Source organism: Clytia hemisphaerica, unplaced genomic scaffold (assembly GCF_902728285.1).
Source record: "Clytia hemisphaerica strain Z4C2 unplaced genomic scaffold, Clytia hemisphaerica genome assembly, whole genome shotgun sequence".
In the NCBI taxonomy this organism is placed as follows: domain Eukaryota; kingdom Metazoa; phylum Cnidaria; class Hydrozoa; order Leptothecata; family Clytiidae; genus Clytia; species Clytia hemisphaerica.
The window spans coordinates 1-26,192 of NW_027103900.1; the positions used below are offsets into that span (position 1 = coordinate 1).

Genomic DNA, 26,192 nt, shown 5'->3' on the forward strand with positions numbered 1-26,192 from the left:
AATTCAAACTTTGCCTTCCTAAAATTGAAAGATTTGTTCAGAATGAAACGGGCGAAAGATTAACTTAAAAATTCCCTTTTAAAATAAGTCTAATCTGTTGGGCGTACAATGACGACTTCTTCAATAAAGCTCAATTCAAGTGTATATGTTTTACATTTGAAGTAAACATGCTGGAAGAACAGAAACAACTTTCAAAGAGAAAGTTTGGAAAATCGACATAAGTACCGATCACAAAATTTCGATTTTGGAATGGAAGTTTTTCTTTTCCATTTTGTAAGATCTCCAAATTTTATAAATCTTTTCAGAAGGACCTGTTTGGTTAGCCTGAATCGCGTATCGTGTTTTACGTTCTTTGTTCATGTGTTCGAGAAGATTAGATAGTGTTGATTCAAAAATGATCATTCTACAGATTCAAAATATCAGAAAATAACTTTGATCACCACAAAATCATAAACTTCACACTGAGCAGGGTTCTTATTTAGGCCTGGCATAACGGCGAATTTCCCCGTTCCAGGTGGGGAAATTTGTTTCGCCGCCTCAAGTACATAATCACGCTAATTAATACACTGGGCTTGCTAAGAACTCTCCAGTCTATAATCTAGAATTCGAAGGGGTTAATTTTTCATTCGCTGGCCTATCAAAAATAAAGCAAAACCCCTGACTAAGATGAGCTTTCTGTTTACTGCATTTGTAAAAAAATGCATAGATTTATACTGACTAAACTGGTAAACTACCGTTCTCCCTTAACCTTTGTTCGTCATTTTCTTTCGTATAGGAGCTGGAAGGAACGAAAGCATTGATTTTATCTGTCGAAGATGAAGTTGGTATTCGAACGATCATTGATGAATTGTTATCCGCCCTCAAGAAACAAAACCCTGGCATCCGAAAGGTATAAGAAAACGCTTTTATTTTTCGTGGATATTAAAGAGTGTCCGTAATTTCAACCTCAACAATTCGATTGTTTCTTTAACTGAAATGTGTCACTAACTCGAACAAGTTTCTGATCACTTTACATAGTAGCAATTTTTCAATTTTGGATGGGTGAGGGGGGGGGATTAAAATTTGAAGTGTAAAGGGGGGGGGGGGGGGAAAAATATCGATAGTTGGCAAATTTGGTGGGGGAGTATGAAATCTATGGAAGCCGAGAAAGGTCAGCGTGCGACTTCTTCCGAAAGCTGTCGAGATTTCTTTAAAGCTGTCGAGATTTCTTTCAAACTGTCGCGTTCCCAAAAAAGAACTCACATAAATATAAATCACATCAGCTTTATCTCAGCTACCAAGGCCAGTCCACATGATATCATGTGATTAGATCATGATTGAAAAATTCACTATTCAATTCCAAATTCTCTCACCGAGGTCGGTCTCAAAAGTGCAATTTAGTTCTCCCACCGGTATTCCCACCGGGGGCTTCAGGCTTCAGACTTTGCTTTTGGCTTTCATCTCTGCGTCGGTTTTGTTTCTCCCATTAGTCACCGCAGGGTGGGGTTGATTCTCTGGTCTAACTTCAAGCATCCCACACGTAAACAAGTGAAAATAATAGCGTCGTATTTTTACACACTGTCCCATGAATAGGCACGCATTTAAACCCTAGTAAAACTCTACCACCAGATACAACCAGATTGCGGTGATTTCATTTCTCATCATCTCCTCTGGTGGAATTGATTGATTTCCATCTGGGGCGGTCAGGATCAAGATGACTGAAAATGCAGTGAACGGTATGTGGCATAGCACGTAGGCGATTTGGATGGTAGCGATTCGAATGATAGGTTTCCAGATGCGGTTATAGTCAACGTTAGAGGTTGTTGTGTTTGTTCTAAGGCCAATATCAGTATTTGATCTCTCTAGAACAGAACAAACCGTTAGAAGCGCCAGAATAAACATTATGAGAAGCCAAAGAAAGGATATGATGCATTGACTGATCCAAGCGATAAATGTGTCGTTGCTCACAAACAAAGTCAACACTACAGGGAGAAGAACAGCAAAAGCAAATTCTGCAAGAACGATTTTTTTAATCGTTTTCCATTCGATTTCAAAGAAAGGCCACTTTACAGAGATGAGTCTTGTTATAGAAAGTGTGACCATGAATTCAGCTTCCGACGTCATAGCAATGCTGTAAAACATATCTAAAATGTTTTTAACCATACAGCTATCAGACGCAAAGATGAGTCCGAAAAAGGCGCCGGGAATGATAACACCAATCACCAAACCACACATTGAAGACGTTATGAATAGTTTTTGAGAGATTTTGATTTCACTTGAGGTTTTGATGAGTCCAGCCATGACCAAAGAATTGGAAATAATCAAAAAGAGACTGATTAATATATTACTCACTGCAAGATAGTGGAATTGTTCGTCCCATAAAGATTGGATTGTTAACGGTGTTGAATAGTTTGCAAATAGATAACTATAGTCTTCTTTCGAATGATTATCGATTCCTATCGAATGATTTTTGAATTGTTGGTGAAGAAGATTCAAGCCACTTAAAGTGCATTTCATTTTGATCTAATTCCAATTGCTGGAAAACCGTAGTGAGGTTGTGTGAATTAAGTGAAAGTACCTTGCTGTTCTATTACAAGTACTTTCTTGGTTGACGAACTGTTTTTCAAAAACTAGCTTTTGTAGTTGCTTTATATGTGTTTTTGTCAGGTTCATAATAAGTCTTTATTTATTTGAAGCAAAGCCTTTTGTTGTGTTTGACGCCTTTCCCCATTTCCCTTTTCGTTTGCATCAGATTTTATATGGAGAGACAAGTTACATAAGTTGGCATTGTGGACGTTGGATGGACCTCCAAAGAACGATTTGTGCCAACTAAGTGGATAAAATTTATCCATTGCAAACTAGCAACAATTAACCAACCAAAATTCCTCACTTGTCAGATAAGATCTCGAACCAAGTTACACAATTCTTGTTAATAGAGTATTCTTTGGTTTTCACTTTTTCCCTTTTTGGATAGAATTTTAGCTTTCTTCGTGAAATTTCTCTTGATTCGGTTTTTGCAATTCGATTTCAAAGGCTGGATATCAAATGAATAATAGAGTAAAGAAACCCCATGACAATAGAGATTGAATCTGATAAAAATTATAACGAAATCTGGAAATTTTATAAGCAGCAACATTTAGCGCTATAAAAACACTAAAAAGAGCAAATGCGTATCTCTCTTTTTTAATAAGAGCAAATTTAGATACCTGACAATAAGCTATAGCCGAAAGCTAAAGAGTCGAATCTTAAGGATTTGAAGGCTTTGAAGGCACTCATTTCTTACATAAGTTGCGCGGTCAGTAGTTTAGCTATAAAACTTATTTCTTTTTTTATGAACAACAACAAATTTTCGCCAAGAAAAATAATAAAAAAAGAAATAAGTTTATACCTAAACTATGCGGTCAGTCATCAGGGTCAGTGCGTTTTCTCAACTTTTCTCAACTTCAGTTGAGCTAGAATCTCAGAATATTTGTGAGTTTGTGAGTTTGTGAGTTTGTCCACAAACTTTGGGGCAGCGTAGAGAGCGGGATAATTGGCTTGAAGGAGCTGAAATTTGGCACACGCCCTCCTTATGTTAATACTTAGGGGTAGTTTTTTCAATTTTTTAATTTCGCTTTTTTTCGGGAGTTATCCCCATTTTACCGGGATTTTGCGCTTATTTAACGTCATAAAAGTCAAAATAATTGACGTCAAATATTTTTTTTTTCTTTTTAGATTCTTTGACGTAAATGAATTTATTGACGTCAAATATCATTTTTTAACTTTTCAAGTGTCAATGCCTTAAATTTTTCTACTTGAATTTTTGCAATTTAGATATTTCATTCCGATTTTTGTTTATTCCTGAAATTGCCTACGATCTAGCCTTCTCTAATCCTGCTAAGTATCCATCTATCTGGGTTTACAATCGAGCCTTCCCTTTCCTGTGAACGATCGCCACGTAGGCTTATCAACCAAAGTTTACAATTTAGCCCTGCCTTATTCCGAGTAACTATCACTTTTGGATTACAATTTTAAGCCTTCCCTAGTCCTGATTACTCATCACCCTATGGGTTTACGACTTAGCCTTCTCTTATTCCAATCACCATTCACCACAGGTTTACAATCGGCCTTCTCTTATCCCTAGTACCCATTGCCCTTTTAAAAAAAGTGTTTACAATTGGGCCTTTCACTTTCACACGTATACTGAAGTTGAGCCCAGTGCTTTAGCACGTTACAGTATACAAACGCTGGTTTGGAATTAATGTTTACCGCCAGATTTTGAAAAAACGTGAAAATAAAGAAAGTGCTAAATTCAATTCGTCATCTGATATGCGTTGTAAATTTTAAAGCATCACTTTTTCTTGCTTGGAAAGGTTGAGGATTAACCTACAATGATCTTTTTGTCCCTTAAGAGACCCATTACTAAGGCTAGTTTTTCCTGCTGGTGCTCGAAGCATTCGATTCATGGAGACTGTATCAACATATGTTGTCTTATGTTTTATTTTCCAGCTTTGTCAGAATTATAGCCTAAATTTACACGGAAAAGGCTAGTGCGATTTTTCTCATTCTAGAGAATTGGGCACAAAATTAATATTTTATTACTGATTTCTGAAACGTGAGGCTCGGAATATCCTTAATATTTAGTCATCATCAATCATTGAAATTCCCTTTTATAAAAAACATATTTTTCAGGTTGGTGCCAGTCTGTTAGCCGTGTTCTGCAAGAGTACGCCAGGCGACTACAGTATGTATGTTCAACAACTTTTCCGTGTTATAATAAACTCCATGAACGACGTCGATACTAACGTGGTCGGTTCCGCTTGGCAAGCGCTCGATGCACTGGTCAAACATCTAGATCCTTCAGAACAACTCCAACATTTGCCGTCATTGAAACAGGCCATCAAATTCGTCAAGTCGGACATCAGAAATAACGAACTGCCCGGCTTCTGTATCTTGAAAAAGGTTGGTTTCATTTTTGTTTTTGTATCTTTTTAAAAATGGTACTGAGTCGGGGGTTAATGAGGTAATAAATTCGTTTTAAGTTTGGACTCTTTTTCTGCTCTCTTGTGAAACCATTCTCGAATGAATTAGTCTAATTGCGCTGACATGGTTTTCATATTGTAGCAAGGAAGAGTGGAAACTTAAAGGGGCGGAGTAAGCAGTGGCGGATGCTTAAGTACTTTGCTCAATTTCATTTGCTTAAGTGTGCATTCTTCTTTGCTACCATGTGGAAAAGCATTTTCGAATGAATTAATTCTTACGCTTCCATGGTTTCCACATTGTATATAAAGAAAAAGTGCACACTTCAATTACTACTTTCGTCTCGATTGAAAAAGGTTCTTCTTGTAATCTTTCTTACCTAAAGACATCCGTCATTTATCAAAGGTTGGTGTTTAGTCTTCGACTTACGATTTTAGTTCTCCGTGCGTGTCCAAGTCACGGAGACTCCACCTTACCATTTTCAAATTCAAATCCATTTTTCTTTTAGGGAGTCACTCCAGTCCTGCCCATCTTCCGTGAAGGAATTTTAAACGGCCCGCAAGATGTCAAAGAACAAGCGGCCCGCCTTCTCGGCGAGATCATCCAACTGACCAGTGCGGCCGCTTTGAAGCCGTCAGTAGTCCACATCACGGGTCCCTTGATTCGTATTTTGGGCGATCGTTTCAATTGGAATGTGAAAGAAGCCATTTTGGATACGTTGGGATTACTTTTGGAAAAGGTAATAAAACTGAATTGAAAAGATGTATCGTCTTTTTCAATATAATTGACCTAAATTCGGTTCCTTCGGTTTTAATGATTGTTTTGTGATGTCCGTATCAGAATTTTGAATAATTCCTGCTATAAATACATCTCCTTATTAAGGAAAGGCATGTGTTTGCTTTTATCTAAAATCACCGAGTCCTTTACGATTCATGCTAAACACAAGGTTTAACAAGCGTTTCACTTAGGTTAAAAACTATGGATTATCTTCTTCCTCCATAGCTGAAATAACTAACCGATTTTTCAACCTCTAGGTCGGAATTATGCTGAAACCATTCTTACCGCAACTTCAAACAACCTTTGTCAAAGCATTGAACGACCCTACACAGGCCGTGCGTGAGAAAGCAGCCTGGGCGCTAGGTTTATTGACAGTCTTACACACGAGGGTGGATTCACTGTTCACTGAATTGAAAAATGGAATCAAAAATAATGAAGACAGTGGTATAAGGTAAATTCTATTTTGTTTTATTTTCTTGGTGTCATCCAAAATGAAAAATGGCCCAGTTTGACGATGGAGAGAAATTTAAACAAATTTTTTTGAGATCAAGAGGCTCCTTGCGCGTGAAGCAATGCTTGTTTGTTAACCTTTAGGCTACAGAAGCCGTAATATTGCGCATCTAGAGTTTACAGTAGCCGTAATTTAAAAAAAATGCAAAAAAATGAAAATTTTTTTGGAAAATTGAATTTGCGAATTAGGTCTGTTAACAGATGGAATTCTTTATACAGGCGTTCGGTTTAATTTCTCTACCCTTCACTTTACAGGGAGACGACACTGAAAGCTTTGAGGACGATCATTTTGAAAGGTGGCAAGAAGATGAGTGAAGCTGTTCGTGTTTCCATCTTAGAAGTTCTTGAAGACCTTCTTGATTCTTCCGAGGTTTGTGAATATTTCTGTAAATGTTTTAGCTGCTGTTAGGTCTCTGTCTGTGAATTAATAAGCTGAAACTAAAAATTTTATTTTAACTCCATTACAAATTGTCAAAGTCGCATTTTTGGGGCCATTCTCTCACTTATTAGTCAAGGGTGTTTATTTTATATTATTTTTTGTCGATTTTACCCAATCCCAATAGAAAATACAATGAGACCATTTTTTTGAACCTCTAAAGAAGAAAGTCTTCCCCAGAGTTTTATTCTCTCTTATCTGGTTTACAAGTTTTTTTTATAAGAATATTCAAAATATTTGAAGCCTTCGGATGTTGATTATCTTTATTGAGATTTAGGCCTAAGAATGATCTTAAAATGTTATTATTTTTTGCCATTTTGTGAGTATTTTGGTAATTTTCGAGTGTTTTAGTGTCTGCGAAACCTTAGAATATTCTTTGCTTGTTTTTAATATTTTTATCATCGAAGCCTTGTGTTCTTATAAAGTTTGTTCTTATAAAGAAGTGCATACAGGTGGAAGTATTAGTCAGTAAATTTCTCACTAGCCAAATTGGTTTTCTTTGCCACTGTTCAGGATGGAGTACGCGTGAACACAGGAGCAGCACTCGGTGCTTTATGTCAAATTATGACGAATGATGAAATCCAAAACCTCCTCAAGAATTCTCTTACTAGTAAGTCCCAATCTAAACCATGATTTGTTTACGTCTGATCTCATTGTTGTCGTGATAGTTAAGTGCTTTTTGGACCTACCCCGGTGGGGTAGAGGTCCTATAAATTAACCGTTGTCCGTCCGTTCGTCCGTCCGTTCGTTCGTCCGTCTGTTACCAGCTTTTTTCAGGATTGGCTCATTAGTTTTTTCTGATTTTTGGCACAATGATGCAAAATGGCAATGCCCAAAATGTGACGGAGCCCGATTTTGGAAAAAAAAGTTTTTCCGGCCGAAAATGCTGGAAATGTGCCGGAAAAACTGTTTTTTTGGCATTTTTCTTCGAGATTTTATCTTTAGTTTTTTCTGATTTTTTGCTCAAAGATGCGTATTAACAATGCCCAAAACATGGCCGAGTCCGATTTTTGAGAACAATTTTTTTCCGGCCGAAAATGCCGGAAATCGCCGTTTTTCTGGATTTTCATTGGACTTTTCCATATAATTGGTTGTTTTTTCATTCAAAAACATTATTAATAGCCATGCCCGCCATCAAGCATGTTTCAATTTTCAATAAAATTGATTTTTGAAGCCGGAACTTTCTAAAAATCGCCGGAACAGCAGATTTTCGCCGGAAAAGCAGTATTTCTTGAATTTCTTGAGCTGTACTTTATATTTTCTCATGGAATTTTGCACACTGATGCAAAATGTCAATACCTAAATTGTGACGGAGCCCGATTTTCGAAAAAAATTCATTTCCGGCCGAAAATGCCGGAAATATGCCGGAAAAACTGTTTTTTTTGGCTTTTTCTCGAGATTTTATCATTAGTTTTTTCTGATTTTTGCTCAAAGATGTGTATAAACAATGCCCAAAACATGGCTGAGTCCGATTTTTGAGAAAAATTTTTTCCGGCGGAAAATGCCTGAAGAAAATGTTTTTCTAGATTTTCATTGGACTTTTTCCTTATAATTGGTTGTTTTTTCATTCAAAAACATTATTAATTGCAATGCCCATGATCAAGCATGTTTCAATTTTCAATAAAATTGATTTTTGAAGCCGGAACTAATATAAAAGTCGCCAGAACAACCTATTTTCGCCGGAAAGACAGTATTTCTTGAATTTCTCGAGCTGTACTTTATATATTTTTATGAAATTTTGCACACTGATGCAATATGACAATACCTAAAATGTGACGGAGCCCGATTTTCGAAAAACATTTTCTTCCGGCCGAAAATGCCGGAAATATGCCGGAAAAACCGGTTTTTTGACTTTTTCTCGAATTTCCATTTTTAGTTTTTTCTGATTTTTTGCAGAAAGATGCGTATTCGCAATGCTCAAAAAATGGCCGAGTTCAATTTTTAAGAAAAAAATTTTTCCGGTTGAAAATGCCGGAAATCGCCGTTTTTGCAGATTTTCATTGGATTTTTTCCTTACATTTCTTAGACTGGAGTCGTTTATAAGTACTAGTAATAACATGGTTTAGAGGGTGATTTGGGATTAATAACCCCGAGGTTCATTGAAAACATTTCAAAATAGCTCGAACGTAGTGAGGGCTATTTTGAAGTGTTTTCAATGAAACGAGGTGTTATTAATCCAAAATCACCCGAGAATACCATGTTATTCCGCGTTAATTATATGGTCAAAAGATTAATTGAAGAACACTCAATCGCTATTCTTTTCGAAACTTATAAAAACATTCGAAACTATAAAAAACATTCGATTGACACTCATTATTTTGATTGGCTTAAAAATTTCGTACGATATTTTGTTAACCAATCAAAATATCGTACGATACTTTTCTTTCAACCAATAGAAATTTTTGTTTACATCAGGGCGATTACAAAAAAGCGGGGCTATTACGGATTTATCGCCCCGCTCGTCCTTTACAAATCTAAGCTAAATGTAATCAACCATATAATTATGCGTGTAATACTAATAATACCAATACTAATAATAATAATACGGGATTTTAGTTTGTATAAACGACTGGAAGAATCCGGTGTTCCAGCCTTATAGATACAGGGGCTAGCTACGCAGAAACTTGCGTAGCGAGAAAACCATTTATCAAGCAACAACAAACTCTCAAAACGAAATCAACTCAAATGAAAAACTTCAATACACAAATCCACACATATTTTTGGACCTACCCCGGTGGGGTGGAGGTCCTATAAATTAACCTTTGTCCGTTCGTCCGTTCGTTCGTTATTAGCTTTCCTCGTGATTGGCTCGTTAGTTTTTTCTGATTTTTTGCACAAAGATGTGTAACTATAAACCCTCGAATGTGACGGAGCCCGATTTTCGAAAAAAAAGTTTTTTGGGCAAATTTGGGCCAAAAAACGGCTAAAAAACGGGTTTTTTGGACTTTGTGAAAAATTGGATCATTAACTTTTTCTGATTTTTTGCATGAAAGTAGGCTACCATCATAGGTAAAAGATGGCTCTAGCAGATTTTTTCAAAAAAATTTTGTTGGCTCAAAAAACGCATGTTTATCTATAAGAATCACTATTAATAAGCATACATCAATGTTCTTAGTTAAATTACTCAATTTTTTTATGAGATAGATGTGTTTTTTTTGCTCATGAGGGCTTACTTTTGAAGAATGTGTGTGTTTAGCCGTGAAATTTTGGTTTCTTGGCGTGTTTTTATAGAAAAACTGGCCAAATTCGATATTTATTTATAAGCACATTATCAATATTACTTAGGTATTAGCTTTTCTCGAGATTGGCTGTTTGATTCTTTATGATTTTTTGCACAAAGATGCATAACTATAAACCCTCGAATCAATGTTCTTAGCCAAATTACTCAATTTTTTGATGAGATAGATGTTTTTTTTGCTCACAAAGTCTTGAATATGAAAGAATATTTCAAGAGTATGAAATTTTGGTTTCTAAACGTTTTTTTTATAAGAAACAAACGACTAATTTTAATAGATCGTCACTATTTGTGTTCTGAATGATTGTTTAATGGTCACGCTCACGTAGATATCAATTATATATGTGTTAAATGCATAACCAGGTAGGTCTATAAAAGTATCACTTGTTTTTCTCAAGAATTATTTTGAGCAGGAAAAAATTATAATCGCAAATATTGACACTTTTCTTTTGTTTGGAGTTAGTGCACAAAGGTTTCTAGACGACTAAAATTGTTCCATTCATTACTTTTTGCTTTATTTCTACTATGTATAAATTAGTCGTCTAGCTTGCTAGACTATACATTTCTATGTTTTTCACACGAAAACATTATTGATAACAATGCTCACCATCAAGCATGATTCAATTGTCAGTAAAAATGATTTTTGCGACCAGAACTTCCTATTTATTTTTCCCTACAACCCTTCCCCCCCCCCATTAACAATCAAAGAAAATTTGTTTTTTAGAATCATATCATTACATGTCTGTCAGAATAAGTTTATGGAAAGCTTGGTTTAAATCAAACTGACGATTGAGAATTTTTGTCTCGATTTTCTCTCTTTCTCCATTTGTAGACGTGAATCCAGCTTTAGATTGGACGGTGTCACACGGCCGCGTTGTTGCACTATCGTACGCTCTCTTTGATGCTCCTCAAAAACTTTTCGAATCAATGGGTGAGAATGAAAACATCATTAATGCTGTCATCAAATTCTCAACCAACGATCGGGTAAGTGTTGTTAGATGCATTTCCACCAATGTTCTTTCAAAATTTAACCAATCTTATTTTCAAGGAAACTTTCACCATTCTTCGATTTTGAGAAGTAATCTCTACTTTGATTCCCAATACCCTCTTAATTTTGGAAATTTTTCGTAGCTACAATCATCGTCGAAATATATTGAGATTTTAGTGTATTTTAACGTTTTTCAGAATTTAAAATTCGGGCGAAAATTGCTATTTTAGCACTTCCACTTTCTTTCATTGAACATTTCGATTTTAGAGGGGTTTCGTGGCTTCTAGGCTATATTCCAAGCCTTATTCGAGCAAATTTGAACTTTTAAATCCCTGAAATCCTAAGCTCCCAAGTCTCATGTTAAAACTCAGAGTTAAAACTCTACTTTTCAACTGTAGTTTAAGGCGCTTAAAAATCAATTGTGGTGTTTAAAATTACACCGGGAACTCCCCTTTGTCTCAAATATTTTGTGAATGATTGTAGATACCTCTAAAAACTCTGAAAGCTCATTAATTATAGATAAAGAACGTTTTCAGCATTTTTACAGAGCCTTAGCTTGTTCATGGGTGCCTATACTTTACCAATCTTTTCGGAAGCTCCATTTTGAATCCTCCCTTTGACAACAGATTTCTGTAAAGGGCTTTGTCGTGCTTTGAGCCATCGCAGGCAAAAAAACAGTGAATATCGCAAGAAATATAGTTTCTATTGAAGCTTCTGATTTTTCAAGCGCTGAAATTATATGGTAAGGCCACGTGACCTCGGTAGGATTTTCTACCTAGCCCTTCGGTGCCTTTGACCCTTTAAAGATGTCGTATTACAAAATTTCATTTCAAGGTTCCGATTTGTACTTACGGCGTTCACTGTCTCGGTCATTTGTTGTTGCATTCCAAAGAAGATTCTTCGCTTACTCGAAATGATGTCATGGTAACCATGAAAAAGGTATTCTAAATAAAATCAATAGTGCTCCGAAACGCATACGTCATAGTTATTACTTTTCACTTCTTTGACATTTTTACGGGTTTCAATCCCACAATTCAATGCGGCTCAATTAAAGATACGTGCAAGTTGCTATATATCTTTGTCAAATAATGCAATTAACGTGCAAAATAGATTAACGCAAAGGTTGATGGGATTGAAACTCGTACAAACACATCGAGAGTAATGATTATGTCAAAAGTAGAATATATTTTTGTGCGCTATTCAAATCTTCTACTGTTTTCTGTCTCCAAAAGTAGATTCTGTCAATAAGTTTTGCGTTCTTTTTATGAGATATGTAATTTCCTGGAAAAGATTGTTCTTGGGAAAAACATTTAAACTCATTTTCTATCACCCAGGCTTTGGTTCATACTTCAAACGATATCAAATTAACATCACTCAAAACCATCAAATACATCTCAAAAACGGAGGAAGCTGTTCTCGATTTCAACAAAGTAAAGAACTTCATACCAGAGCTTGTCGCTTTATTACGGGATAGAAATACAGCGGTCAAGTCATCTGCGGAACTCACCCTTGGATTCATGTTACAACTACACCGAAATGATCAACTTTTCGACGTAAGTTGGCGAGTTTTAACGGAAAAACTTATTTTAACATGTAGAGCTGATGAAATTATTCTGAGAAACGACAAAATACCCAGAAATCTGAATATATTAACCTTGATTTTAGCCATCGCTAAAGTTTGTATTCTCTTCCCTTCTCCGTTGTATTTAATTTGTTATTTCGCTCTCTGTTTTCTAGGAATGTGTGACAAACTTACCAGACCAAACAAAAATCTTACAAGACTATCGACAAAATGCGTTCGTAAAACTCAGCGATTCTTTCGCTACGGAAGGAAACGATTATCCTTTTGTAACATAGCAACCATGAAAATAAAATTTGACCGAACTTAATGTTTTAGAACTTTTTTTCGAATTATTTTATACATAGATTTATTTTGGATCTCTTTTTGACAAAAAAAGAAATTTAGGGTTTGATTGATCAATCTTCCAATGGAAAAAATATATAACCTTTAATTTTTTATTTGCATCGACCATTCTCAAGCTATGGAAGTCTTTTCCAAAATACAGACAATTCTTTTTCGAAAAAATAGTGGTGCAAGTGGCTTTAAATCAGGATTGGTAACTTTCAAAATTCTGTCACTTTTTTTAGCCGTCCTCATGTTCAATTTTTCAGGTTTTTCACTGATTTTTTGTGGCAAAAATCGGGAAAACAGTACTATTGAGGTGGTTACCCCCTGAATGTTGTTTTCCCCTGATTTACTAGCCCAAACGATATATACTTCATACCTTCTAAGCCTAGTTTGAGTAAGTATGTTTCAAGGGCCCATTTTCCAGCTTCTTTGAAAGTTACAATACTTATATTAACCTTGTATTATTTATAATTTCAGTTGAATAGTAAATGTAAAGCACAAGCCCATCAAACAACAACTGTATTTGAGGGCTTAGTGGAATCTATATTGGTTGCACGCATTGCTACCTCGATACAATTGATGTATCAGGTCAACTCTATTATAAACAAGGGCATCAGTATGTACTAGCTTGGTAGAGTACTATTTCAAACATAGCAGAAATTTAGTAAGCAAAAAATAATAATATTATCCAATGAAGATAATGGTGTTATTAATGACATAATCATAAAATGCTCGCGTTGTATTACATACCGTGTACACCAAAAAATATTATACAGGTTTGTCGCGAAATTGTAAGCTTCAGGATTTAAATTTTTGTGTTCATTCTTTTTTTTATTGTATAGAGGATGGTGTAACTAAAAAACTACTAAATTTGCTGGCAAGAAATATATGTAGAATTGTATTTTTGATTTTTATTTCCTGACCTATAATTATGTTTGTATTATATGTATGTTTTGTATTTCATCGTTTACAGCTGCATAGGATCCAAACTTGTTCGCGAAAATAACCCGTATTATGCAACTGGATGCTGGTCAATTTGTTGTCAAAAACAAAGACCAAATTATCAATTCACTCATGGAGATTGAAAGCTTTGAAGAGGTTTGTACTATTTTCTTAAACTGACTGGTGTGTGTTAGGCTAGAAAAGGGATTTTCCCTATAGTTTTTTCGTATTATCGTTAAAAGGTCTCACAAAAAGGGTTATCTTAATGGAAAGCACTAGCCATCCCTCATTTGGACTACTGCTCTCAACTCTGAGGTACAAAGAGGTAGGTAGGTTATCACAAAAGGGGAATCCTCAACTCGAAAATAATGAATAAATTGTTCTCCCCAAAGAGACAGAAGACTTAAGCTTTTGTGATCCCTGATTGACACACAAATCCCCCTAAAATATAAATCACCAACTTCTTCCAAAAGGTTTTAAATCGAGGTTCTCCTTAATGAGAAAGCCTAATCAATTCTAACATGATTTTGTTTATTCAGTTGGAAAAAGCATTCGTGAAGCATGCAATCCTCCTGGATTGTTGTTTGAACGTCGAATCAAAACACTTGAAATATCATTATCTTCGAATCGTGAGTCTTTCATCGACTTTCTCAAAATCTTACCTGACTGCACAGCACGCTGTTCGCTGTTACATCAAAATCTCACAATGTGTCTTCGGTGGAGAATTCAAGTACTTAGGTAAGGAGATTGACAACAGTTTCTACGCATTTCTTTTTAAACGCAAATCTTAATGTGATGTCTTTGCAAATCATCATTTTGTGTCTTAATTGCAGATCATTGTTGTGTATGCTTATTCTCTCACCACTGTGTGGAGTGTGGCGGTGGGGCACCCCATCATTGACACTGTAGACTTTTTACTTATCACAATGTTATGTTGTTTAACTTGAAATCTCTTTGTTTGTAGATTTCGACCTTCTTGGTTCAAACAAATTCAAATTGTCCCGAACATTCTTTAAAAAGATTGATTCAGGGAAATAAAAAGAGAAATCCTTCAACTATTGAGTATTTCACTTAGTATTTTATCAGAGATTTGGGAAAAGAGGATAAGAATCGCCGCTGCCGCTCGCTGTTTTCTCATTGTTGACCATTGAATTCGGCGTCGTCTGAAGTCGCTAGGCTAGGGAACAACTTGGCCAAGAAGGTACTGCGAAAAAAATGGCGTTATGTGCAGTATTATAACAGTTCAAGAAAAACTGTCTGAATTTACTCCTTTGGAGGGGTTTCCTACTGATATAAACAACTGAAAAGCAAATAACGATCTTTTGGGGTTTCCACTGACAAAAAAATCTGCTGTTGCATGCTTTATTTTTTGAGAAAAAGATGGCGGAAGCAGGCATGCTAAAATTGGATGTGAAATGGGACCTTTTTATTTTTAGCTAGTTTGCCTTACTGGAAAGTCTTTCAGAGTCAAAATAAAGTGGTTTGGGTTGGCAAAAGGTTGTAGGTGACTAGCCTAGATTTGGTTTTTATTGGCACCTTCTAGATCTTTTTGGCACATCCTTCAAAGATAGCTGAAAAATTATATGAAAAAGTGTATTTTTTGTTTAAGTTAAGTTGAATAAAATTATTTTTTTTGTGTTGCAAACATAATTTTTATGGGTAGAAGTAAGGTTGATTAAGTGACAACCTATAGCTTAGTTTTACATGACACATCCTCAAACTTTCTTAGCATTTTGATTGAAGATGGGCAAAATCGACTAAAAATGTTGTATTTTTTTCCTAGTTTTAGATGAAAAAATAATGTTTTCCTAGCAAAACTTGCTTGATGGCAATGGATTTTAGATTTGGTAAGTACACGCTAAATTATCCTTGATTGTTGATGCCTTTTTACCTTACCTTCTACTGAGGAAAACCATTTTTTTGGGATTGAAATTTCAAGTTTTTGTAACAGAGGAAATTGCAATCAGGCTCTAATATTTTTACTTTATGTAATTTAAAAAACTATGATTCTGAAAGGGCGATGACTCTGACCGGTTAGTAGATTGGCTCTGACCGGTTAGTAGATTGGCTCTGACCGGTAAATAGATTGGATTGGCTCATGAAGTATTGACCATTATCCAGTTATATATAAGATTTATTTCACTGGTTGTTGTCAGTGGTCGGTGGAGATAAGATTTGTTGTTTGTGTTCTGTATAGACCTTTTTTCAAAGAGGACGTCCTGTTGAATAATTATGTAATCCAGCTATAAAAACTATGATAGAGCCATACTGTACAGGTATATGTACCGCAAAACCCACACTACATTTCTGACCTAAATAATTATTTTTTGGGCTGCCTTTATCAAGAAAATTGTTTGATGGTGTGAGGAGTCCCATGAAAAGAGTTCTTCCTGATATTTCTCAATGTTATATGTTATATTATTTTTATATCATTGCTTTTTAAAATTTTCACTTTTTTTGAATACGTATATACCTCAAAACCCACATTTATATTATTGACAATATCTTTAAGTCCACTGGGTCAATCAAGGTAAAAATTTGCACCTGTACATCTAGGTAAGTTTGTTGTAGAACTATTCATATGTTGATAAGTTAGTCTCAATAGAATTACCTATTACACCACAGAACCCACAATAGATGTACCTCAAAACCCACAAGAGAGTTTTGCAAATAATATATCCTCTGTATTAATTATGCATATTGTAATAATTATGCATTGTTTTATCATTGTTTTTCTGCTGGACTACATAATTATTCAACAAGGTGGCCTCTTTGAAAAAAGGTCTATTTGTTCATGATAGCTTGCTGCAAAGATCCTAATTCCCATTTTCATTATTATATACTTTCAGGTTAGTTACCATCATACTGCCCAATAACCTAGATCCATGAATTATTTTGTACCTTCACGTGGTTGGTATACAATGAGAATTAGCTTAAAATTTGTCTGAATTTGTCACGTACAAGGCTCAATATCTTTGTAAACACCAACAAATTCTGCTAATAAGATGGATGAGTGGAAACTATATTTAACTCAATGGAAACAACAATGGAATAATTCTATCAAATTGATTATGTGCATTATGTGTACCTAATAATTTGTTTCTATCTTGGATGTTTTTGGATTCAAATTTTTCCCTGTAAACTGAATATCAATTTGTATTATGTAAATCCTCTCTGGAAAGTACATCTTGATTTGATTTTGATATGTAATGGCTGTAATTGCCAATGAAAATGAGTTCCTATGTGTATATAATGTATGTAGTATATATGAAATTTATTTTTTAATGGCAACTGAATTTCGATACTAAAACATGCTGCATTATGTACAAATCAGTTTTTTTTCTGATGACATTGCTGATGTCATGGTTTGTTTGCAGTTGGATTGAGGGCTTTTTATCCCTGTTTTACCAGGATTTCCTGCTTGATTACGCAAATAGTCCCAAACAAGACACCAGAATGCGGGTAGACTACAATTACAAGATATGAACCAACCATAGAGATATCAAAATGCTTTAATAGAAATTCCAGTTTGGACACTGAACTATTTTCATGCATCACATTATATAATTATTCCATCTTCAGTCTGGTTATATTTATGCTCTTTTTCTCTAAAATTTCATTTGAAAGGGTAAATTGTTTTTTATCTTTGAGTCACACCTCTATTGGAATTAGTGAGCCCCCCTAAATCCAAGAGTGTTTCACAATATATATGTTCATTTTCCAAAGTGCTTTTAGTGAGGAAAAATCAAGTCAAAGTTTTTTTATTGTAATTAATTTTCTTGCAATTATTTAGGTAACCTTTTGGAAGCAATAAGACGTAATGGAAGTAATAAGACAAAAATAAAATTGACATAGAATCAAATTAGTCCAGAAATTTAACCAGTTTATTATTATTTTTTGTTATTACAACGCGACCAGATTTTTGTATAATTTTTGTTTTTAATGTGTGCTACTTTTTCGTATTATATTGCTATTATTTTTCGCTTTGTTATGTAAACTTCAAAAAGTTCTTACAAAAAAATTCATGATATTTTTGATTTTTTGTCATTGATATCATGAATTGCCATTGTTTTAGTCCTGTTTTTTTCCTTTCCTTCCCTTCTCCTTCATTGTTTTAATATTCAACCTAGCTAGCTCTTTTTATATGATTGTCAAAACACTTTAGCCCGAGAAGTAATGAAAAACTATATTAGTTTTACCAGCTTCGTTTTGTGTTTGAATGCAATGAATTTTGAATTCTTTACTGGTAATTATTTCTATTTCTACAATATAATCTGTGACATTGGTTCGAGCATTCCTTGAGGAAAGTATTTTGGCTAAAACTAAAACTTTTTGGCTCGACCTACACTGTATCCGCCATGTCCAAAATGAAAAGTGCTTATAAAAAATACCAAAATCCCCGATATTAGAAATATTTTTATTTCACTTTCGATATCAACCACGGCTGCCATTTTTTGTTTGTACTTCTAGTCTTGTGCGCATAGTATAATCAAGCGCTCCGATTGGTTCAGAACCAAAACAATCGATCGGGCGCAGATATTTCAATAGAACAAAAGGTCGCCTAGCCTATATTTCTATAGCTGAATAGCGCAATTCTTATCCTCTTTTCCCAAATCTCTGATTTTATATATACATCCTACAAATGTGTTAGAGGAAAATTTTCAAAATATTGATATACATACATGGCAATAGCTCAAACTTGAATCAGCATTCCAAGGTTTTCTATTTTATTATTTTCAGATCCCACCACCAATCGTAGACAATTTGGGTCGCGTAGTATCTGCTCCTTTCGTTGACAACTGGAAAGTGAGGCATGGTGTCGCATTAGCATTGGAGAAAATCGCACAATACTTTCCATCGCATCAACTGGACACAATTTTCCATTTCTTTGTTCCGTCCGCTTTCGGTGATCGATCGGAACATGTCCGAAAACAAATGCTGGACGCTGCTTTACAATTCGTCAATTATTTCGGACAGGTATGATACTTATTCAATCGAGTCTCTTTATCTTGGACCTCTGTAACTGGACTGTTTCCTTAACTTGAACAAGTTTCCTGGTCCCTTCAGTTAGCAATGCCTTATAAACCTTACCCCATATCTCGAAATTTCCATAATTCGAACAAATTTGTGCTCCCCTTTACATGTTCGAGTTGTGGAGACTCAACTGTAGCTTCCGTTCAAATCTTTTATAAAACTATTCATTGGAACCAAAAAACATCAATTTATAACTTTATAAGAACAGAAAGAGGCTGTTCTACTGATTTTGAAAAACTTAAAATTTTGCGGAGAATCCTTGTTAAAATGCGATTCGAAATACAATACAAGGCTAAAATAATAAAGTAATTTCATCATAAGGATACATTTTTCGGGCCGACTTTTTGTGAACATTGAGAGTTTCATTACATTTTTCTTTGAAAGTTTCTTCTCTTAAAATCTTCAAGTCTAAATGGGCAGCGGTTTTCATACTCTGACAAAATGATCGATACAAGGTCCTAATCGTAACATATAATTTAAAATCTATCGATAGTTTTATGTGTAGCGATCCCTAGAATTTTGAGTGTACTGTGCTTATTATAGCAAGTTGATTTTTATGCAGTTGAAGATTTCAGATACAGGTCAGGTTGTCAGGAAAGAACTCGGTCAGTATTTTGATTGCTTAAGAAATCTTTAGAAGTAATGATTTTTTGGAATTCTCTATATCACGTCAAAGGACAAATGATGTTTCAGTGAAAAGAATAAAATATTTTTTTCTTATTATTAGAAAATACAAACTGAAGAAAAACTTTACTATATGATTACAAAATACTTCGGAAAAAATTAATAATTTGAACTACTTCGTTATTGTGTTTTCCAACCCTCAAAAGTTCTCCGTTTAAAACACTGTTCTCGTCAATCGTTTAAAGTTAAGTCCATTTTTTATTTGATAGTCTTTAATGACACAGTAGCTCATTCACGTTCGAATGTTATATCAACTACATTAATTTGCATTACCCCAGTTTGGTGATTGGATTGTTTTTTTTTCTGATCAATCGTTCTTAATAAAAGGTCATATTGTATTTGAACGCAACTTTGTCGGTATCAGTAACATCTTTTACTAATTCATGTGAGAAAGCTTTTGGATATCCCAAATCTTCACCTACGTCACCAGTTGGGCGTTTGAAAATATCTTTCCATTTCCCTCCCTCATCCGTGCTCTTTGATGAGTACTTGTCAACTTCTTTATCGTTGATGAGAAGAATGAACGAGTAGGATTTCCACGGTATCGGCCATTTCAACAGATCGTCATACGGTCCATTTAAGATTTGAAAGAAAACTGATATATGAGTGTTTTTACCTGCACCTTGACCATTTAGGTGAACTTCCAAATCACCTTTATATCCATTCACCGTGAAGAAATGTGGTGAATGAATTATATCGTTGGTTTTCTTCGCTTTATCAAACTTGGTTTTGAAATTCTCAATCAAAAAAGTGTACGGACATCGCGGTACTCTCAAAATTCCAAATGTCAGTTCGTTTTTGTTTACTAATATCCCATTTAGGTTTTTGAAATGCTCCTCAGTCTTGTCATTCATTTTTATTTCATCGAGGTCATTTTTTATTTTCCCAAATTCCTCTTTCAAATCCTTGATTTCCTGATGTTTTTCTATCAATTTTGCATCGAAATCCCTTTCGATTTTTTGCAATTTCTGATTGCACTGCGCTTTTACGTTCTGAATTTCCTCATATTTTTCCTTCAATTTCCTGTCAAACTTGTCTTCAATTTGGAGCTTTTCATTCTGAAATTTTTCATCGAAATCGTTCTTCACTTTACCAATTTCATGTTTCATTTCCAGAGACAAATGTTGATATTTTGACTGTGCGATGTGCTTGTCCAATGAAACTTTCGTACCCTAAAAGAAGTTTTGGAGGAGTTTTTTTGTTCGGAGGAAAGAGATGAAATGCCATGTATTAAAATACAACAGGAAGATTTTTTATTGAAAACTGGGAATTCCACGGGCATCAATTTCGCTTTATTTATTATTTTAAAGAAACTGTGAAGAAAGAAACACTCTTGAAGCCCGATAATGAAAATAGGCAATTTTGGGTAAGTCCTTAAAGGTACATCCATAGTCTTTGAACGCGCAACGTAAAATCATTCGACATTCTACGACCAAATGTTTTGGCATCTAAAGTAAACATTCAATTATTAATAAAAAAATTATAGAAATATAATTACCGAGTCCGAAACATGTCGGGAAAAATCAAAATATATAATAGCCGCATTCTTTTTCACCGTTCAAAGTGAAAAATGAATTATTTCTGTTAATATGAGATGTGAGATATAAAACATGGAATAAGTCAAAGAATCTGTTTTTTGAAGCCTAAGAAATCACAATAAATACTGTGTTGGATAATACTACAGAAAATTAGATCAAAGACTTACATTTTTCTGCAAAACATTTTCACCACATTTCAATTCGCAAGGTACTTTCTGGTATCCACAATTCTTCAAATGGTTCTATATGAAAAAAGATTTTATCACGAAAAATCAACTTCTCTATCGGCCGGTTAAACGCTGAATATTACTTTTATGGTTTTAGAAAATGAAAGGGAAAGGGCAGTCGATGAAGGAATGTACACATCTTTTATAAGAACAAACTGTATAAGAACATAAGGCCAAAATATTAAAAACAAGAACATTTTAAGGCTTCGTAAAATCTAAAACACCCGATTTCTTAGGAAAATGGATAAAAATACTTTCAAAATGCTGAGAATAAGAAGGTTAGGTTTTTAGGTTTAAAACTCAAAAAGTTAAGAACATCCGAAGGCTTCAAAAGTTTTGGATGTTCTTATAAAAAACGTATACTTGGAATTCAACTGCTAAACTTAATAAGTACTTGGAAACATTCACAGCTCTTTTATACAATACAATAGTTTCCAGTGTAACACTCACGGCAACAAAAATTCGATTTTTTAGAATTTTCAATTTCACAAAATTTATGGCGTTTAGATAATGTTGTGGCATTTTTGTGGCGACTTTTTTGAAAGTTTGAAAGGCAAAAAATCCAGGATTCCTCACCTCTAGTTCTCTGATCTCATTTTGCCAAACGCACCCTTCTTCGTGATTTTGACAACGAATTTGTAAATTCAAAATCTCTCTCTTCTTACCAATATCTGGAAAAACCTGAAAAAGACATACGATAAGGTATAGTCGAAGTATGTAGTCGAATCTTTTATGTATGATAAGTATCGGTGTCCGCGTATTTTCATACAAACGCTAGATTGGAAGTAACATTTACCGCCAGAATTCACAAAACGTTAAACGTGAAAATAAAGAAAATGTCAGGTTCAAGGCATCACTTTTGCTTGCCAAAGAAAGGTTGAATATTCGTTTCTTGCCTTTTGAAAAATTAAATTGATATATACACCAGTGTGGCAACTTTTCCGTCTGTAGACGGATATCCGTCTAGTTGAGATACAAATATATCATTTCTGTCTTGCCAGTAAAAGGGTTTTTGGTTCAAATGACCATCCAATCCTAAGGTTTCCGTCCATATTCACAAAACCTAGTTGCAACACTGATACACTAAGTAGCTTTTATAGAAATATTTTATATTTTAACCCTACCTGAATGGTCTGCCAATCCATTGGACATTTTTCTGGACTAAAAAAAATGAACAAAAAATTGAGACACTAGTTTCTTAATCACTAATATGCAAATTTTGGTTCCAGGTTTCTTTCTACGTGACTTAAATGAGATTCAGCTGCGTTCTATTATTTTATCAACCTTATTGGGGGAAAAGTGACGAAAATTTTGATAGGGTGATGAAATTTATTCTCGTCGAAATATTTAAACGATTTATTTATCCCCGACCGAAACTTTTACCCGAAATTTTATACAAATGTTATTTTAGTCGAAAATTCAATCCATATGTTTTTAATTATGATATGCACCACTTGAGAGTCTTCTGAGAACTTTTCAAATTTTCCACAATAGAAAAAGTGACGTATTGGGTGGAAAAAAAACACACCCCTGTGTCACAGACCAGCTGGGACACCATCCCCACAGAAAACTTTGGCTAAAATTTCGTCCCCGGTGGACAAAATAACTTACAATTTCAGCCGCACTGTGTAATTGACTTTGATTTCATCCCAATTCGAAATTCAATGCAAAAAATTGCTGTCCAAAACCATCCCCACTGGATATTTTAAGCTCGGGAACAATATAATTTTATTTGGGATTTGGATATAAAATTTGATCCCACTTTTTGATAAAGTTCCACCGGGGCTGCGAGACAGGGGTGTAAAAACAGAAAAGTTGCATACTACACCCCTGTCTCAGTGCAATTTTTACATTCAGTTTTCAATGGGATAAAATCATAGAGCAATTTCGCAGTGGGGTTGAAATTGTAGGACATTTTTTCAACCGGGGACGATTTTTTGGCCTATTTTCCACCGGGGTGGGGGGGTCCACCGGGTCTTTGACACAGGGGTGTATAATTTCGTGAAGTCATTGCAGTGGTGCATACCATGAATTAACTAAAATGATTGCTTTAAGCCAAGGAACTTAATAAATTATAAATTTAAGTTCCTTGTTTAAACGTCGAATTACGAGACTTATTTTCGGGCTAGTATAGGACAAGTAGGACAAGTAGGGTTGAAGTGACTGAATTGTAAATTTGGTTGAAGTAAAGTGACGAATTTGAAATATCGGTCTTGAAAAAGTGGTTTTCCCTGGTAGAAAATAATGACTCACTTGGTTTGATGAAATTCTCCAATACATTTTGTACAAAAACGATGTCCGCATTTCACTGCTTGTACAGGCTCTCTCAAAATCAAATGACATATTGCACATGTGATATCATCTTTATTTATCCCTCCTGCAAACTCCTTTTGACCGGCATTAAGGGCTGATGTTTTTTCGTCTTCTCCAACAAAAGTGACGTCATAACCAACGTGGATGGGGTTGTAAGTAGCCATTCTTTAATTATTACATTTCTTGTAACAAGATTTTCTGCTATCACTTTAATCAACTGACTTTACGAATCAAGCTTTAAAGGTATGTTCACTCTGGCCGTCTTGTTTTTTACTGCATTCTGTTAAATCCTTCAGAAAATTCAAAGATCACATAAATCAAAAGGCATTTTTTAATGACTTTAGATAATGACTAATTACAGCTATAAATAAAAAAAAGTAAATAAAGAAATCCGTGACCCACTGCTGTTCTTTTCCATATTCGACTTATTGATTTGATAATCTAAAGTCTTTATACCTTTTTTCCCGATTCAAATGGACAATATTTAAATCCAAAGACCAATATTATTCCTGCACTATAGGTGCCTCATTACACGTTTTTTTATAAGAACATCGAAAATTTTTGAAGCCTTCAGTTTTAAGCCTGAAATGTTCTTAACATGTTCTTATTCTCGCCATTTTGTGAGTATTTTTGCCAGTTTTCCTAAAAAATTGGGTGTTTTAGGGGCTGCAAAGCCTTAAAATGTTCTTAACTTGTTCTTAACATTTTGGCCATCGAAGCCTTAAGTTCTTATATAGTTTGTTCTTTACAAAACGTGTACTCTCTTTTGAGAAGGTTTTTCATATAAATCCATCTTTTTAATCAAATCCCTACATTTTTTATTCAAATAGCATTTATTGGGATTACTCGTTCCCAAACCTCGTTCCCGAACCTCGGCATTGAAATGTCTTAGTATTGCTGGGTACTAATTTGTCAATTCAAACATGTGATCTGGTAAAAAGAAAAAAAAGACTTCGAACAAGAGAATTTTAGTTACCAACCAACTTTAAATAAGCAACTACTTTTACAATAGATGCCAACTAATGCATGTCAGTGCAATACTATAATGCTTAGCTTGTACCAAAATCTTCTTCGTTGACTGAAAAGATAACGCGAAGTTCGGTTTGTTACGGTTAGGCAACCGCATTCCGTGTCTCACATTTTTTACGCATATTTCTGAATGTCTTTGCGGTGGAGCGTAGCTATTTTTAGCATCCAATCTAACTCAGCTAAAATGACGTTACATTCAACGTGTCAATGCAATGACATCTGTCATGTTTAAAAAGAGCACTCCCTAACCTTTGTTTTCTCGGATTTTGTCCCAGAAACGGAGACACAGAATCTCGCTAACCAAAACAGACTGCCACACGGCAAGTAAAGGCCCGTGGGTGGGGTGGTACAGGCTATACAGTTGAACTCATGTAATTCGAATATATTAGCCAAATACACTCTTTTTTATAAGCATACGAGAGAATCGGGTCGAGGCTCAATATGCTTAGCAGAATTGTCATTTTCAGCCTTAATTTATGCTTATTGACATGCTTCGACTTCGATTTGTTAATTTTCTTTGGCTTCATGAAAATTTTTAATTGTTAAGTCAGATTGTAATTTGGCGTCGCAGGCGAAAATTTTTTGGTCTAAAAAAGCTCAAATAGCTTAAGAAGTAACCCTAAAAAGGTCAACCTTTAGAAAAGCTGCACGAATTTTTTTTGCATTATCAGCTGGGATGTATGCTTAGCATTATGCTTATATTTTACCGACTTTGAGCCTAAGTATGCTTATAAACATTAAACTTATAAAAAAGAGAGTATAAAACACTCGGAAGGGGATTTTATACCGGGTGACCCACGAAAAAGTTCGGACAGTTTTCGGCGTCTCGAGGCCGATCAAATCTCTCAAAGTGCTTGAAATTTTAATATGTAGAAAGTAGATATTCTAACTTAAAGTTTGAGCTATTACTTTTTAAATTTGACCCACAAGTTCCCTACTTATGAGCTTTTAAAGTCAAAATTCACTTTTCGGAAAGAGCGAAATTACGTCAAAAAAGAGGTATCAAATTGTTTTATTATCAATCAATCAAGCAAGGTCGTTAAATCGTTAGAAAAGAGCATGTTAGATATTTTTATTCAATTTTAAAACTTTTTTTAGATTCTTTACTTTCACAAAATTTATTAACAAGTTATTCGTTCAGAAAAGAACCACCACCATACACTTTCTAGCATATTCCAGGCAAACCCACACTCTCTGTTCTTTCATAAGACGCGACATTTTCATAAAGAAGGCAAATTTGGCCTATTTGCTAAATATTTTTGATAAAAATATTTACAATAAATTTATATAAATCTACTTCGTTGTTAATTTATTATTTTACAAACTTTAATTACCTACAACACTAATTAATGAGGTCGTAAAACATCAGCACACTCGAAAAACACAATGTTAAAGATAAAGAAAACAATTATAATTTGATACCTCATTTTTGACGTGTTTTTGCACTTTCCGATAATTGAATTTTGACTTTAAAAGCTCATAAATGAAGAACCACTGAACCAAATTTAAAAAGTTATAGCTCAAAGTTTAAGTTAGAGCATCCTCTATCTTTTAAAAAAAAGATTGAGTTTATATTACTTTTATTTCAGACCCTAGCCAACGAAAACCGTCCGAACTTTTTCGTGGGTCACC

General features: G+C 34.6%; 3 protein-coding genes across 3 annotated transcripts in view; 2 read left to right on the forward strand and 1 right to left on the reverse strand.

Annotated features, from left to right (window-relative positions):
* Positions 1-775: 775 nt before the first annotated feature.
* On the forward strand, positions 776-12,783 carry LOC136808757 (stalled ribosome sensor GCN1-like; the record flags this gene model as incomplete). The annotated part of the gene is made up of 10 exons (XM_067065294.1): positions 776-889; positions 4,651-4,920; positions 5,447-5,677; positions 5,973-6,166; positions 6,481-6,595; positions 7,175-7,271; positions 10,729-10,880; positions 11,719-11,823; positions 12,219-12,437; positions 12,622-12,783. Coding segments are annotated over 10 exons (1,617 nt in total), but the record flags the coding sequence as incomplete, so codon positions are not given.
* A 1,024-nt stretch (positions 12,784-13,807) lies between these two features.
* Positions 13,808-26,192, forward strand: part of LOC136808758 (stalled ribosome sensor GCN1-like) — a 34,799-nt gene continuing 22,414 nt past the window's right edge. The window contains exons 1-3 of the mRNA XM_067065295.1: positions 13,808-13,891; positions 14,275-14,364; positions 18,476-18,712. Of these exons, the coding sequence (XP_066921396.1) occupies positions 13,808-13,891; positions 14,275-14,364; positions 18,476-18,712 (411 nt within the window). The remainder of the gene's footprint in view (positions 13,892-14,274; positions 14,365-18,475; positions 18,713-26,192) is intronic.
* Positions 19,476-23,799, reverse strand: LOC136808779 (TNF receptor-associated factor 4-like). Its single transcript, XM_067065317.1, has 5 exons — positions 23,472-23,799; positions 22,343-22,379; positions 21,795-21,899; positions 21,159-21,233; positions 19,476-20,625 (listed from the first exon to the last, which is right to left on the reverse strand). The coding sequence occupies exons 1-5, from the start codon at positions 23,693-23,695 to the stop codon at positions 19,771-19,773; spliced, it is 1,296 nt and encodes a 431-aa protein (XP_066921418.1). The 5' UTR covers positions 23,696-23,799; the 3' UTR covers positions 19,476-19,770.

Excerpts from the sequence above, each read along its gene's own strand:
- LOC136808779 (XM_067065317.1), bottom strand. The coding sequence starts at position 23,695 with ATGGCTACTTACAACCCCATCCACGTTGGTTATGACGTCACTTTTGTT. Across the intron at positions 22,380-23,471 it reads GGAGAATTTCATCAAACCAA|TCCAGAAAAATGTCCAATGG; the intron begins GTGAGTCATTAT and ends CATTTTTTTTAG. Across the intron at positions 21,234-21,794 it reads ATGAGATCAGAGAACTAGAG|AACCATTTGAAGAATTGTGG; the intron begins GTGAGGAATCCT and ends TTTTTCATATAG.